Source organism: Rhinatrema bivittatum, chromosome 2, assembly GCF_901001135.1.
Source record: "Rhinatrema bivittatum chromosome 2, aRhiBiv1.1, whole genome shotgun sequence".
Taxonomy (NCBI): Eukaryota; Metazoa; Chordata; class Amphibia; order Gymnophiona; family Rhinatrematidae; genus Rhinatrema; species Rhinatrema bivittatum.
In genome coordinates, this window is record NC_042616.1 from 240,968,888 (window position 1) to 240,984,047 (window position 15,160).

Genomic DNA, 15,160 nt, shown 5'->3' on the forward strand with positions numbered 1-15,160 from the left:
AGTTGTTTATATATATGTATAAATACCTGTCACTTTCCTGTCACTTTCCGAATCCCCCAGGCGTGCGGTCATCGAGGCGGCGGGCGGCGGTGGGAGCCGGCGGGCGGGTGGGCGCGCGTTGGATCCAGGCGGCGGTGGGAGCCGGCGGGGCGGGTGGGCGTGTGTTCGATCCAGGCCGCGGCCGGGTGGGTGTGCATTCATCCAGGCAGAGGGAACCGGCGGCGAAAGCGGCCTCCGGAGGCCGTTTTCGCCGCCGGCTCCCTCTGCCTGGATGAATGCACGCCCACCCGGCCGCCTTGAGCGCCGAACATCGCACGGGGCATTCATTCACTGCCGGCGGGGGCCGTGCATTCATCCAGGCAGAGGGAGCCGGCGGCGAAAGCGGCCTCCTCCGGAGGCCGCTTTCGCCGCCGGCTCCCTCTGCCTGGATGAATGCACGCCCACTCGGCCGCGGCCTGGATCGAACACGCGCCCACCCGCCCGCCGGCTTCCCACCGCCGCCGCCTCGATGACCGCACGCCTGGGGGATTCGGAAAGTGACAGGTATTTATACATATTGTGATGGCTCACCATCCGTGAGGCCTCGACGCCGGTCTTTCCGTCTCCAGTTCTCCGTCGCCACCAGTTGCCCCGGTCCCTGGAGTCTGGTGTGTTCCAGTAACGCCCTGAGCCTGTGCCTCGGCTGGCCCTGGTTTTGCTGGGCTGCTGGGTTCCCTTTAGGCAGGGTTGGGGGTAAGCAGTTCCCCCAATCCCCAGAGACAACACAGAGAGAGGGATAGTTCCTTCAAAGCAGTTTAATAACTAACAACTGGATGCATTACATGGGGTTTGTCCCTCCCCCTCCAGCCCTCTGATTCCCTTACAGGCAGTGCTAGTTCAGAGCACTCATTTACCTCCTCTGTTCAGCTCTATTACAAGCCCCAACCCCGCAGGCCCCTTTAGGGTAAAGAGTATACTTCACCCAGCCACCTGGATTACTCCGTATCCATGCCTGAACTGGAGGACTTCCTCTATCCCTGAACCTACCTCCATCTCCTCCTCCTCCTCCTCTGAAGAGCTGGTTTTTTGTGGCCAGTCCCACCAAGGGGGCACGCCCTCTTCCTCCACCTCCATGGACTCATCGGTGTCTGCCTCATTAACCTCTATGCTTGCCACCTGTTCGCCTTCCGGCTTTTCCTTCCCTGTCTGGTGGTGTTTCAGGGAAGCTGGGATTTGTAGTTCTTCTCTTCCCCTGCGCCCCCTGCTGTCTGGCTCTGGTACTCTTGTTGCACTTATGATAGCTTGTCAGCTCCTGCCTGCGGCCGGGCTGCGCTACATCACACTATATATAAACAACTTACACTGCAATGTTAATATGGAAGTCGTCCATGGTTTTTACACTTTACTCCCTTTGGTTTTACCCCCATTTTTTACACTTTATTCCCGTTTTAATTTTCGCCCTGCGCCTTGCTTCGGGAGGGGGGGAACCATCCACTTCCTGGTGCCTATCATTTTCAAATGTCATTTGAAATGACAGGTACCAGCGCACCCAGGATACTGTATAGGCGCTGTATTAGCGCCTTATACAGTAAAATGGATTGGCGGCGGAGGGCCTAACACTTGCCTAACGCTTCGCAGCCAGCGGCATGCATTTGCATGCAATTTGAAGAGAGTATCGAGCGGTAGGTGAAGAGAACTATGCGTGCGGAGGAATGAGGGTGCGCCCGGCACTGCCGCACTGTTTTCTCTAAGCCGCGGCCTTAGAGTATCGATCTGTGTGGGAGGTCTTGATTTGGTTCTCCCTGGTTCTGTTCACACTGCTGGCACAGGACAGATTCTAAATCAGGCTGCGCAGCTCTCAGGTGGCAGGCTGGGCAAAGAAGGGGTCCCTTGGCCTTCTTGGATGGAAGTACCATTGTTTGTGCGCATGTAGGGCTTCAAAAACTCGTCTGTGCAAGAGTTGTGCACGCGGATTCTCTTAGTTATGCGCGTCGAGGAGCGCAGAAGTTATGCGCAGTATGTGTGCACAGGTTGTGCGTGCAGGCTGCAGGCTTTGTGCAATGCGGCCTAGTTGTGCGCAGTTAAGCATGTATCCCTATGGACGCGCTCAATACTGACACGAGGGGGGAAATGGTGGCGACCCCCCCCCCCCTCTGGAGGGTCTCCACCGTGTTGTTGACCCTCGCACCAGATCGGGGCCTAGCCAAAGGAAGGCTGCTTCAACCCGATTTTAAACCTTGGAGGAAGATCGGTATGGCTGGTCGAGGCCTTGGAAACCGGAGACTTAGAAGTAAGGTTTCTACCTTACCTGGTCTCGGCACTTACCGCTCACGTGCTTGGCAGTCTCCAGCTGCGGAGGGAGAGGGAATATCTTACACCGCCGTGCTCGAATCTGCACACCGCTGCTTTTCAGCCACCCTGGGGGCTTCGTCCAAGCCGGGAATCGGCCGGCGGACTAAGGCTCACCTCTGAGGGATATCGAATCGACCTCTGGAAAGTCTTGACTGTGGGAGGGACAGTTAGGTTTCACCGCAGGAGAAGCGGGACTTCTTCTTAAGGTAAATTTTCTTTTCTTCTTTATGTTACAACTATTCTCTTTTGGATAGTGTCCATATCTGCTACGGGAGATGGAGAAATACTGAAGAGCTAAGCATGCTGGCACAGCTTTATGTAGGCTGACGTCAGCTTTGAAATCTGACTCAGTCTCCATCTGCTATCAGGAGAGCACAATACCATTGGTCCTGAGTCCATCTGGCTACACACTAGGAAATTTCAGTTTAAAGGAGCTTGTATGCTCTTCTATCCAGGATAGTATAGTACAAAGGAGGAAGACAAAAAAAAAGATTGTCCTGGATATGGAGAACATCTTACACACGATGGCTGGCAGCTGGGGATGTTTCTTAAGCAGTATGCAGAATAATTGGGCAAACAGATGGTCTTTTTATGCCCTTATTTAATATTTTATGTTCTTTTTCAACTGGACATGTCACAGAATTAGAGAGAAGAGGAGTAATCAAAGTAATTTCTCATGACATGTAACCTCATTACAAACACATGCTTAAGTGTCTAACTTTAATCATAAATGTCATGCTAATTTTTGCTACATTTTAAATTTTTTTAAAAAGAATTTTTAAAGTATTACTTACAGGATCTTTAATTGGCCAGTCAGGAAATCGGAAGGTATCACAAAAGTGTTTCAAGTAATAAATATTACAGAAAAGCTCATTCTCGAGTTGGGGATAATTAATAACTGGGATGGGACAGTATTGATAAAGTGCTCTGGTGTTGCTTTGAAGACGAGGGGTAAAATCAGCCAGGTGGGCAGCAATCTTCTCTATCATAAGACGCCTGTAAATGGTAAATAAAGTAATTTAAGCACTAACATATTACACTAATGCATTATAAATTGCTGGGAGCATTCAGCCAAACTATTTAAGTGGCTGATACTCTCCCATATCGGTTTCCCACAAAACTGCTGCAGCATAGCAGATGGATGCTTCCAATGAAAAGTACAGAGGAAGCTTTTCCTTGTATCAATTAAGAAGAAACTCTTTCAATAACACATCACCTATAATGAGAACTTTTAGTTGTTTTACAACAAGTTAACGTACTTCATTTTAAAGTCCACCTTATTAAGTTGGGGCTGACAGAAGTTCACCCTTCTTGTACATGGCACAATAGCATGCTCACACAGTAAAAAAAAAACAACACACCGAATATGAGGACATTAACACAATATATTCTAAAAACCCTGCATTATATGGTGCAGCTCTATTTTAGACAGAAGAACTTACAATCTCTATACAAAAAGATACATCCAGAGTTCTAATCGTCGTACTGGTCCTGAAGAAAACAGTAATCTTAGTAGGTTGTGCTACCTTTTATTTGACTAACAAACAAAAAGATGGGGGAGAGTCCAAGATGGTGGCCTTAGTGGAAGCTGTGCACAGTAAGAGCTCCCAATCCACTGTTGATTTCCTTTTTTTAAAATTTTTGCTCTTATTCCTTACCTATAAGTGAAGAAAAGGAAAGGAAAGGGAGACCTAGGACCTTGCCTATGACCCCCTATGTCTTCTCCAGCAGCAGATCAGATATTTTTGTTGTGCACCTTCCAGCTGTGATTCTGGTGAGTTCATGGAGGGAGGAGGGGGGAAAGAGATGGTACCCTTGTCTCCTTCAGACCTGAGCGCTTCGCTTTGCTCCAAGCAGAGAGATGGATCCTGAGAAGTATGAAGTGGCCAGCATCTCTACCATGCAGGTGCTGGATGACGATATTACCAGATGCTCTTCAAATGCAGGGAGAGTTGTGGAAGTGGAGCTGATGGTAGATATAGCTAGTAGCAGTTGACATATTGGATCAACAGTGGACAAATTAAAAGGAGCTCTTACAAAGGCAACAAATCTATATGTTAGAAAAGTAAACAGAAAAAAAGAAAACCGATCTGGTTCTCAAAGGAGATGACTAAAAAAAATAAAGGCAAAAAGAACAGAGTTCAAATAGTATAAAGGATCCCAAAAAAAACAACATCGGGAAGAATACCTGGTGAATCTGAGGAAGATGATGAAAAAATCACAAAAGCAAATAGTCAAGCAGAAGAAAGAATTATGGAAGAGATAGAGCGAGTGTCACATGTATGATTTTTTTACCCGCTGTTGAGAGGTTGTATATGTGCACCTGGTGCAAAAAGTTCCCATATCTCAGAAAATGAGTCCGATCTCTGGAGGCTAGAGTGGAAGACCTGGAGGAGCTGAGGCAGACAGAGGTATATAGATGAGACCTTCAGGGACACAGTAGTCAAGTCCTAACTCCAGTCTGGCAGCCCTGCCTTGGAGGAGGAAGGTCCTCCTGGTTGGAGAGCATCAATCTGGTGTAGCAGAAAAATGATCCTATAGCAAGGACCTGCTCTCCAGGTGGTGCAATTTCCTCTTGCACAGAGGATGTGACTCCCAAAGCTACTGCCCAGGAGGGAAGGATTAGGTCAGCTGTCATAGTTGGTGATGTCAATTACTAGGAATGTAGACAGCTGGGGTGGCTGGTGGGCATGAGGATTGCCTGGGAACATGCCTACCTGGTTCGAAGGTAGTGGACCTCATGTATAATGTTGAGATTACTACCTGATAATCTCCTTTTCCTTAGTGTAGACAGATGGACTCAGAACGAATGGGATAGTATCCGCGTGCTAGCAGTTGGAGACGGATCTGACGTCAGCACGGGGGTATATATATCCCCACAGGAAGCGCAGCAACTCAGTAATCTTCCTTGCAAAAGCTGTTATGGATATGTGTACTGACGCTCAGTGAAAAGTGAAAACAGGATTCCCCTGACCGATTGATAGTAGCTGGAGACCGCCAGCATTCCCAACCGGAAGGCGTTGACATCTGGTAGAGTGTACACTCTTATGGAATATAAGACATGGCTTACCTTGAATCGGTGAAACCCATGTACACAGGCAGCTGGGCGGGATGCTGAGTCCATCTGTCTACACTAAGGAAAAGGAGATTATCAGGTAGTAATCTCAACATTTCCAGGCGTGTAGCCAGATGGACTCAGAACGAATGGGATGTACAAAAGCTTTACTCCCAGCCTGGGTGGGAGGCTGCCTGAGGACCATGTAGTACCTCCCTCGCAAATGCTGAGTCCTCCCTAGCCTGGACATCCAGACGGTAGAACCTGGAAAAGGTATGGAGGGAGGACCATGTCGCCGCTTTACATATTTCTGCAGGCGACAGCATCCTGGATTCCGCCCAGGATGCCGCTTGCGCTCTGGTAGAATGAGCCTTGGCCTATAGAGGCGGAGACTTCCCAGCCTCTACGTAAGCTGCTCTGATAACTTCTTTAATCCAGCGGGCGATGGTGGGCCGCGAGGCCGCTTCACCTTGCTTCTTACCGCTGTGCAGGATGAACAGATGGTCCGTCTTTCGTAGTTGTTGTGTCACTTCCAGATATCTGGGCATTAATCTGCCAATGTCGAGATGGCGCAATAACGCCCTTCTTCAGATTTCTTCAAACCTGCCGTGGGAGGCAAGGATATAGTCTGATTAAGGTAAAACTGTGAAACCACTTTAGGTAAAAAGGAGGGAACTGTGCGAAGATGGATAGCCTCTGAAGTGATTCGCAAGAAAGGGATCACGGCAGGACAGTGCTTGCAGCTCTGAGATGCAGCGTGCTGAACAGATAGCCAGCAAGAACACCATCTTCAAAGTGAGAGACCGGAGAGACAGGCCCCGAAGGGGTCTGAAGGTGGATCCCGCGAGGAAATCCAAACAAGGTTGAGGTTCCACAAAGGCACAGGCCACTTCAGTGGCGGACGAATATGCTCGACTCCTTGCAGGAAGCGAGAAACATCTGGGTGCTTGGTGATGGTCCTTGCCATCCCTCCTGGGACCATAGCAAAGACAGGGCAGCCACCTGAACTTTGATGGAGCTGAGGGAGAGACCCTTCTGAAGTCCATCCTGCAGGAAATCCAACACAATAGGGATTGTGGTCACATGTGGATTGGTGCCATGAGTGTCGCCCCATGCTTCAAATACTCTCCAGATCCTTACATAGGTGAGGGATGTAGAAAACTTGCGAGCTCGGATGAGTGTATTTATCACGGGCTCCGAGTAACCTTTTTCTTCAGTCTAGCCCTCTCAATGGCCAGACCATAAGAGAGAATTGAGCTGGATCCTCGTGGAGGATGGGACCTTGACGTAGGTGGTCACGGAGAGGAGGCAGGGGAAGGGGCTCCCCTGCCAGTAGTCTCTCATGTCCGCGTACCAGGGTCTTCTTGGCCAGTCTGGTGCTACTAGAAGAACTAGGCCCCGGTGTTTCCGAATCTTATGAATGATGGCGCCCAGCAGAGGCCACGGAGGAAAGGCGTATAGCAGAGTCCCTGGAGGCCATGTCTGAACCAGGGCATCGATTCCGTGTGAGAACGGGTCGCGCTTGCAGCTGAAGTATCTGGGTACTTGAGCATTGGACTTGTCCGCCAGTAAATCCATGTCCGGAATCCCCCAGTGATCCACAATCATCTGGAAGGCTGTGGGTGACAGCTGCCACTCTCCCGGGTTTAGACTCTCTCTGCTGAGGAAGTCTGCCGTGGTGTTGTCCTTCCCGGCAATGTGGACGGCGGAGATGTCCTGCAGATTCGCCTCTGCCCAAGCCATCAGTGAGGCGATCTCCAGGGATACTTGACGACTTCTGGTTCCGCCTTGACGGTTGATGTATGCCACCGTGGTGGCGTTGTCGGACATTACTCTGACAGCTCTGTTCTTCGTCTGTGAGCCAATTGCAGACATGCCAATCGGACTGCCCGAGCCTCTAGACGGTTGATGTTCCACGCTGACTCTTCTCCGTGCCACCGCCCTTGTGCAGTGAGTCCTTCGCAGTGTGCTCCCCAGCCGCTCAGGCTGGCATCTGTGGTGAGCAGCGTCCACGTGGGAGAGGACATCCTCGACCCTTGCTCATGTGGTCGGACTGCAGCCACCACAGTAACTGTGTCCGGACTCTGGCAGGCAGAGGTAGGTGCGTGGAATAGTTCCGTAGACGAGGGCTCAAGCGAGAGAGGCAGGGAGTGTTGTAGAGGTCTCATATGGGCCCTTGCCCAAGGTACCACCTCCAGGGTGGATGCCATGAGACCAAGAACCTGCAGATAGTCCCAAGCTATGGGCCGACTGGCTCCCATCAAGTACTGGATACGCGTCTGAAGTTTCAACCTCCTCTTGGTATTTATTTATTTATTTATTTTTAATTTTTATATACCGGAATTCCTGTATGCAATACAAATCATTCCGGTTTACAAGTAACGAAAAGGTTGCCCTGGTCTGGGAGGTTAGACCGGGGTTTTGTACATAGAACATTAAACATTGAACAATAACAATCAACCATTAAACATTATTACAAGGAACATTGAAGGTAAAAATAACATTTAGCAAATGGCAGTTAACATTATTAGTGTTTTGAATAGAATGTGTGTGAACAACTTTTTTACAAGGAACTTAGTAGTAGTGAAGATAATCTTGCAAATGTACTGTTATATAGTATTTAAATAATGACTGTTAAATAAACATAACCAATAAGCAAGTACATATATGTAATTAAGTGCAAGGTGGTTTAATGTCAACCTGCAATGGTTGGTGGAACTGAGAGTCATGCTGAGGTGCCTATTTACCCTCTGGGAATTGAAAGGCTTGACTGAAGAGCCAGGTTTTTAACCGTTTTTTGAACTCTGGTAGACTAGGTTCGAGTCGTAGGACTGGTGGGAGCGCATTCCATTGGGTGGTCCAGCAGAGTTGAGAGTGCCTCTTTTTCTTAGAGTTGATTTGGTTGGAGCTGCGACTAATGTGCCTTTGTAGGCGCTTCTGATGGGTCTGGAGGGTAAGTGTAGACGTAGTTGAGTTGTAGAGATACAGGGTGCGATGTTATGAATTGCTTTATGAATAATAGTTAAGGTTTATATAGGATTCTCTGCTTGATGGGTAGCCAGTGGAGGTTGCTCAAGATGGGGGTAATATGGTCTCTTCTATTAGTGTTAGTTAGGATTCTGGCTGCGGTGTTTTGTACCATCTGTAGAGGTTTGATGCTGTTGGGGGAGTCCAAGTAAGATTGAGTTGCAGTAATCAAGTTTCGAAAAAATAATGGATTGGAGAACGAGGCGAAAGTCATTGAAGTGAAGGAGTGGCTTTAGTTTCTTTAGGACCTGTAGTTTAAAAAAGCAATCCCTGGTGGTTGTGTTTATGAATTTTTTTAGGTTAAGTTGGTTGTCGAGCCATGCTCCTAGATTCCTTACGTCTGCAGAGAGCTCCATGTTTAAAGGTGTGGGTTGTGCGAGGCTAATTGGGTGGGTGTTCGGGTTGTGTGAAATCAGTAGCAGCTCTGTTTTGCTTGAGTTTAGAATCAGGTTCAGGCTGGAGAGTAGTTGTTTAATTGGTTGGAGACAATTATCCCAGTAGGCGAAGGCTTTTTGAATTGATTCTGTGATGGGGATGAGGATCTGGATGTCGTCTGCATAGAGGTAATGCGTGAGCTTGAGTTGTGATAACAGATGGCAGAGGGGGAGGAGGTAAATGTTAAACAGGGTGGGAGAGAGCGATGAGCCTTGTGGTACGCCTTGATCTGATAGGATGGGGTCAGATTCTTTGTTGTTTATTCTGACCTTGTAAACCTATTTGATAGGAATGATTTAAACCAATTGAGAGCTGTGCCTTTAATTCCTATGTTTGATAGTTGGTTTAGGAGTTGTGAGTGATTTACCGTGTCGAACGCTGAAGATAGATCTAGCAGTACCAGCAAGAATGACTTTTTTCTCCAGGTTCAAAAGTAATTTATCTGTGAGAGAAAGCAAAAGGGACTCTGTGCTTAGTGATTTCCGAAAACCGTATTGTGCAGGTAGTGAGACTGACTGTGTCTGCCTGCGTGTCGAACTGTACTCCCAGGTATTCTAGTGACTGGGAAGGCTGTAGGCAACTCTTGCTGAGGTTGATTACCCAGCCCAAGCTTTCCAGGAGGGCGATCACTCTGTCGGTTGTCCGATAGCTCTCCTCTCGTGATTTCGCCCTGATCAGCCAATCGTCTAGGTAGGGATGGACCAGAATTCCTTCCCGCCTGAGCGCTGCTGCTACCATGACGACCACCTTGGTGAAGGTCCGCGGTGACGTGGCCAACCCGAAAGGCAGAGCCCGGAATTGGAAGTGGCGTCCTAGAACCTTGAAGCGTAGGTAGCGCTGATGATCCGGATGGATCGGGATATGCAGGTATGCCTCTGACAGGTCTAATGCCGTGAGGAATTCTCCTGGCTGTACAGCGGCCTTGACGGAGCGCAGAGTCTCCATGCGAAACCTGGGGACCTGTAAGTATTGATTGACGGACTTGAGGTCCAGGACAGGCCGAAAGGCGCCCCCTTTCTTGGGCACCATGAAATAAATGGAATACTGTCCAGAATTCACTTCCCAGGCAGGTACTGGGATGATGGCTTTCAAGGACAGGAGCCTCGCCAGGGTAGCTTCCAATGCTGCCTGCTTGTGTATGGGACATGAAGATTCCACAAACTTGTCTGGAGGGAGATGATGAAAGTCCAGATAACACCCCTCTCGGATGATGGCGAGGACTCACTGGTCCAACGTAATCTCGACCCATCTGGGGTAGAAGAGGGTTAACCTGCCCCTATGGCTCCGTCCCCCAGATGAATCGGTGGAACTTCATTGGGAGGCGCGGCCGGGACCTGAGCCCGGGCCTGCTCCCCTCTTGTGCTGCTTGGTCCGAAAGGACTGATTCCTGGCCTGAGGACGCGGCGCCTGATAGCGACTCCTGTAAGGAACGAAGCGCTGTGAACCCCTGCCCCTGGAGGGCCTTGGAAAGGCGCGCTGACTCCTTCGGAACCGATCTTCTGGCAGTCTAGGCCCTGGAGAGGCGCCCCATGTACTGGCCAGTTTATCCAGGTTGCTGCCAAAGAGAAAAGAGCCCTTAAAGGGCAATCTGGTGAGGCGTGTCTTTGAAGGCGCATCAGCTGACCATCTCCGGATCCAGAGCTGCCTCCTGGCGGCTACGGAGGATGAAATCCCCTTAGCTGTTGTCCGGACCAGGTCTGATGCCGCATCCGTGAGGAACGAAAGAGCTGACTCCATGTCAGCTGCTGGAGCGTTGTTCCTAACCTGTGACAAACAGGCACGCGTCACCACTGTGCAGCAGGTCACGATCCGCAAAGATAGAGCTGCCACCTCAAAGGTCTGTTTCAGAATGGCATCCAGTCGCCGGTCATGAGGCTCCTTGAGGGCCGTCCCCCCTTCAACTGGAATAGTAGTGCGCTTGACCACAGCGCTAATCAAGGCGTCCACCTGAGGGCACGCCAGCAGATCCTGGATAGCCGGTGCCAATGGGTACATGCCCGTCAGGGCCCGGCCCCCTTTGAAGGAAGCCGCAGGTGCCGCCCATTCTAAATCTATCAGTTGTTGTGCTGCTTGCAAGAATGGAAAATGGCGGGCTGTAGGACGAAGACCTTCCAGCAGAGGGTTCTGCGCAGAGGGTACCGTAGCGCTGGGACCCATAATATCCAACTCCGCCAGACACTGAGACACCAGGTTGGAGAGATCCTCTTTAGGGAAGAACCGCCTCATGGTTCTATATGGTTCAATCCCTGGGGGAAGTTTCCCTTCGTCCGGAAGTTCGGACTCGTCCGGTGAAAACTCCTGGTCTGACTGATCTGGGCTGTCCAGCGGCGGGAGGTCCCGCTCACGATAAGGGGGTGAGGGTCCAGGAACAGGATCTGCCAGCGCAGCAGCCGCCGCGGTCGCGGCCACTGCCGGAACCACAGAAACCGCAGGAACAGCTGGAACAGCAGGGCCTGGACGGGAAGCAGTCTGCATCTGTACAAAAGCATGAATCCCCTTAAAGAGATCCACCCAGGAAATTGAAGCAGCCTCTAATCACCGGGGTACAAGATCCCCCGGGATTCCGATTGGTCGAGACTGCCCGCTAAGTCCGGAGTAGCCCCTGGGGAACTGTCCGCAAATCGCGGCTGAGACGGGTCCTGGCCCGAGGGTCCCACGGCCTCCTCACATTGGGCACATAGGGAGTCTGGCTCTTCACTGTGTGTGGCCCGAAGCTGGCATGCAGAGCAGAGGCCGAGGGCTTTAATGCCGGAGGCAGGCGGCGCCCCTGCTGAAGATGCAGAGGCGTTTTGTTCCATAGTATGCGCTGAATGAAAAGCGGCCACAATATACGCTTAATACAACAGGCGCTCAATAATATGCGGCAGCGATAGGCGCTCAATACAACAGGCGCTCAATCATATGCGGCAGCAATATACGCTTAAACAACAGGCGCTTATAATACTATGCGGCAGCGATAGGCGCTCAATACAACAGGCGCTTAATACTATGCGGCAGCCATAGGCGCTCAATACAACAGGCGCTTAATATTATGCGGCAGCGATAGGCGCTCAATACAACAGGCGCTCAATCATATGCGGCAGCAATATGTGTGCTTAAGAACGCTAAATGATATACCATACGCTCTCAGCAATAGGCGATCATGAATACACGTTCAATGGCAATCAATAAGCTCTTAGCAATATGCAATTAGCAATAATGGCATTCAGTATGCTCTCAGCAATTAGGCGGTTTAGCAACACACGCTCAATGTCAGGCAATATGCACTCAGCAATATGCAGGTAATAATAATGGCATTCAGTATGCTCTCAGCAATTAAGCGGTCAGCAGTACACGCTCAATGGCATTCCATATGCGCTAAGTAATATACAGGCCGCAACACAATCGTAATAGCCTTCAATAGGCTCTCAGCAATATGCGGGTGGCAATACACGCACAATGGCAATCAATACCTCACAGTAAGAAGGCAATATACGCACAAGGAGGAATAGAGCTGCGCCTATTACGGGCGCCCTACCTGAACGAGGCCCACAAAATGGCGCCCTCCTTGGCGTGCCACGCCGCCGATCCTCTGTTCCTTCGGAGACCCGAAATAAGAGATGTACGCCTCACCTGAACCACGGCGCTTCTCAACTGGAACCCGGGCGGTCTCCGGCTGCGGGGAGGGGAGAGCGGGTAAGTACCTTCACCACCGCGATTGAGGATATGCACCCGCTACCTCGTCCACGCCGGGACCGAGGCGCCTCGTATGCCTCACCCGAACCTCGCCTGGGGGCTATGTCCCTGCCGCGCTTCGGCCGGACCGAGGACTTAACTCACCGGGGGATCACGGAAATCACCCCGGGCAACTCTACTGGGGGAGGGACCTTAGGGTATCACCGCAGGAGTGCGGGGCTCGATGGGTTTGCAGAGATTAGGAAGTAGAATCTAGAATTATAAGAAAAGAGAAAATTAAAGTAGCTTTGGAAAGCACGCTCAACGAGTGTGCAGGCACTCCAAACTGCTTTGGAGACGGAAATTACTGAGTTGCTACGCTTCCTGTGGGGATATATATACCCCGTGCTGACGTCAGATCCGTCTCCAACTGCTAGCACGCGGATACTATCCCATTCGTTCTGAGTCCATCTGGCTACACGCCAGGAAATGCTGCCTTGTGTATGGGACATGAAGATTCCACAAACCTGTCCAGAGGGAGATGATGAAAGTCCAGATAATACCCCTCTCGGATGATGGCGAGGACCCACTGGTCCGACGTAATCTCGACCCATCTGGGGTAGAAGAGGGTTAACCTGCCCCTATGGCTCCGTCCCCCAGATGGATCGGCTGATTCTCATGGGGCGGGCGGCCGGGACCGGAACCCAAGCCGGCTCCCCTCTTGCGCTGCTTATTCCGAAAGGACTGGTTCCTGGCCTGAGGACGAGGTGCCTGGTAGCGACTCCTATAGGGAGTGAAGCGCTGGGAGCTTCTACCTCTGGAGGGCCTTGGAAAGGCACGCTGGTTCCTTCTGAACCGATCTTCCGGCAGTCGAGGTACTGGAGAGGTGCCCCATGTGCTGGCCAGTTTATCAAGGTCTCTGCCAAACAGGAAAGAACCCCTAAAGGGCATTCTGGTGAGGCGTGTCTTCAAAGGCGCATCGGCTGACCAATTCCGTATCCAGAGCTGCCTCCTGGCGGCTACAGAGGATAAGACCCCCTTGGCTGTTGTACGGACTAGGTCTGACGCAGCATCCGTGAGGAACGAGAGAGCTGACTCCATGTCTGTTGCCGGAGCATTGTTCCTGACCTGTGACAAACAGGAACACGTCACCACTGTGCAGCAGGTTGCGATCCGCAAAGATAGAGCTGCCACCTCAAAGGTCTGTTTCAGGATGGCGTCCAGGCGGTCATGAGCCTCCTTGAGGGCCGCCCCCCCTCAACTGGAATGGTAGTGCGCTTGACCACAGCGCTGACCAAGGCGTCCACCTGAGGGCATGCCAACATCTCCTTGATTGCTGGTTCCAGAGGGTACATGCCCGTCAGGGCCCGACCCCCTTTGAATGAGGCTGCTGGTGCAGCCCATTCCAAATCTATCAGTTGCTGTGCTGCTTGCAAGAAGGGAAAATGGCGGGCTGGAGGACGAAGACCTTCCAGCAGAGGGTTCTGTGTAGAGGGCACTGTAGTGCTGGGACCTGTAATATCCAACTCTGCTAGGCACTGAGATACCAGGTCGGAGAGATCTTCCTTGGGAAAGAACTGCCTCATGGTTCGATATGGCTCAATCCCCGAGGGAAGTTCCCCCTCCTCCGGGGGTTTGGACTCGTCCTCCGAGACATCAGGGTCCGTCTGAACCGGACTGCTCGGAGGCGGGTGCCCGTGATAAGGGCGCGAAGTTCCAGGGACAGGATCAGCTGGAGTAAACAACCACAGCGGCCGGAGCAGCAGGGCCTGGACGGGAAGCTGACTGCATCTGTACAAAGGCATGGATCCCCTTAAAGAGATCCCCAGGAAATGGAAGCGGTCTCGAGTCGTCGGGTACCAGATCCCCCGGGATCCCAGGTTGTTCGAGACTGCCCGCTAGATCCGGAGTGGCCCCTGGGGAACTGTCAGCAAACCGTGGTTGAGACTGGTCCTGGCCCGAGGCTCCCACTGCCTCCTCACTTGGGCACAAAGGGAGTCTGGCTCCTCGCTATGTGTGGCTCTAAGCTGGCATGCGGAGCAGAGGCCAAGGGCTTTAATGCCTGAGTCAGGAGGCGCCGCCGCTGAAGACGCTGAGGCGTTCTGTTCCATTGAAAAATATGCGCTTAATATATGCGGCAGCAATATGCGCTTAATACAACAGGCGCTTAATACAACAGGCGCTCAATAATCTGCGGCAGCAATATGCGCTTAATACAACAGGCGCTAATACAACAGACGTCCTAATAATACGCGGCAGCAATATACACTTAATACAACAGGCGCTCAATAATATGCGGCAGCAATATACGCTTAATACAACAGGCGCTCAATAATATGCGGCAGCAATATACGCCTAATACAACAGGCGCTCAATACAACAGGCGCTCAATACAACAGGCGCTCAATACAACAGGCGCTCAATACAACAGGCGCTCAATACAACAGGCGCTCAATACAACAGGCGCTCAATAATATGCAGCAGCAATATACTCTCAATGAGAGAACCAATATGCGCTCATTAGTATGCGATTAGCAACATAGCTCAATGCTATCCAATATGCGCTCATTAGTCTGCGGTCAGCCATATACGCAAAATAATATACAATATGTGCTCAGTGTATACAATATACACTCAAGGATATCCCCATATGCGCTA

General features: G+C 51.0%; 1 protein-coding gene across 1 annotated transcript in view; it reads right to left on the reverse strand.

Annotated features, from left to right (window-relative positions):
- Positions 1–15,160, reverse strand: part of DNAJC13 (DnaJ heat shock protein family (Hsp40) member C13) — a 701,712-nt gene that overhangs the window by 278,528 nt on the left and 408,024 nt on the right. Inside the window, 1 exon segment of the mRNA XM_029587070.1 lies at positions 3,126–3,342. Coding sequence (XP_029442930.1) covers positions 3,126–3,342 — 217 coding nt within the window.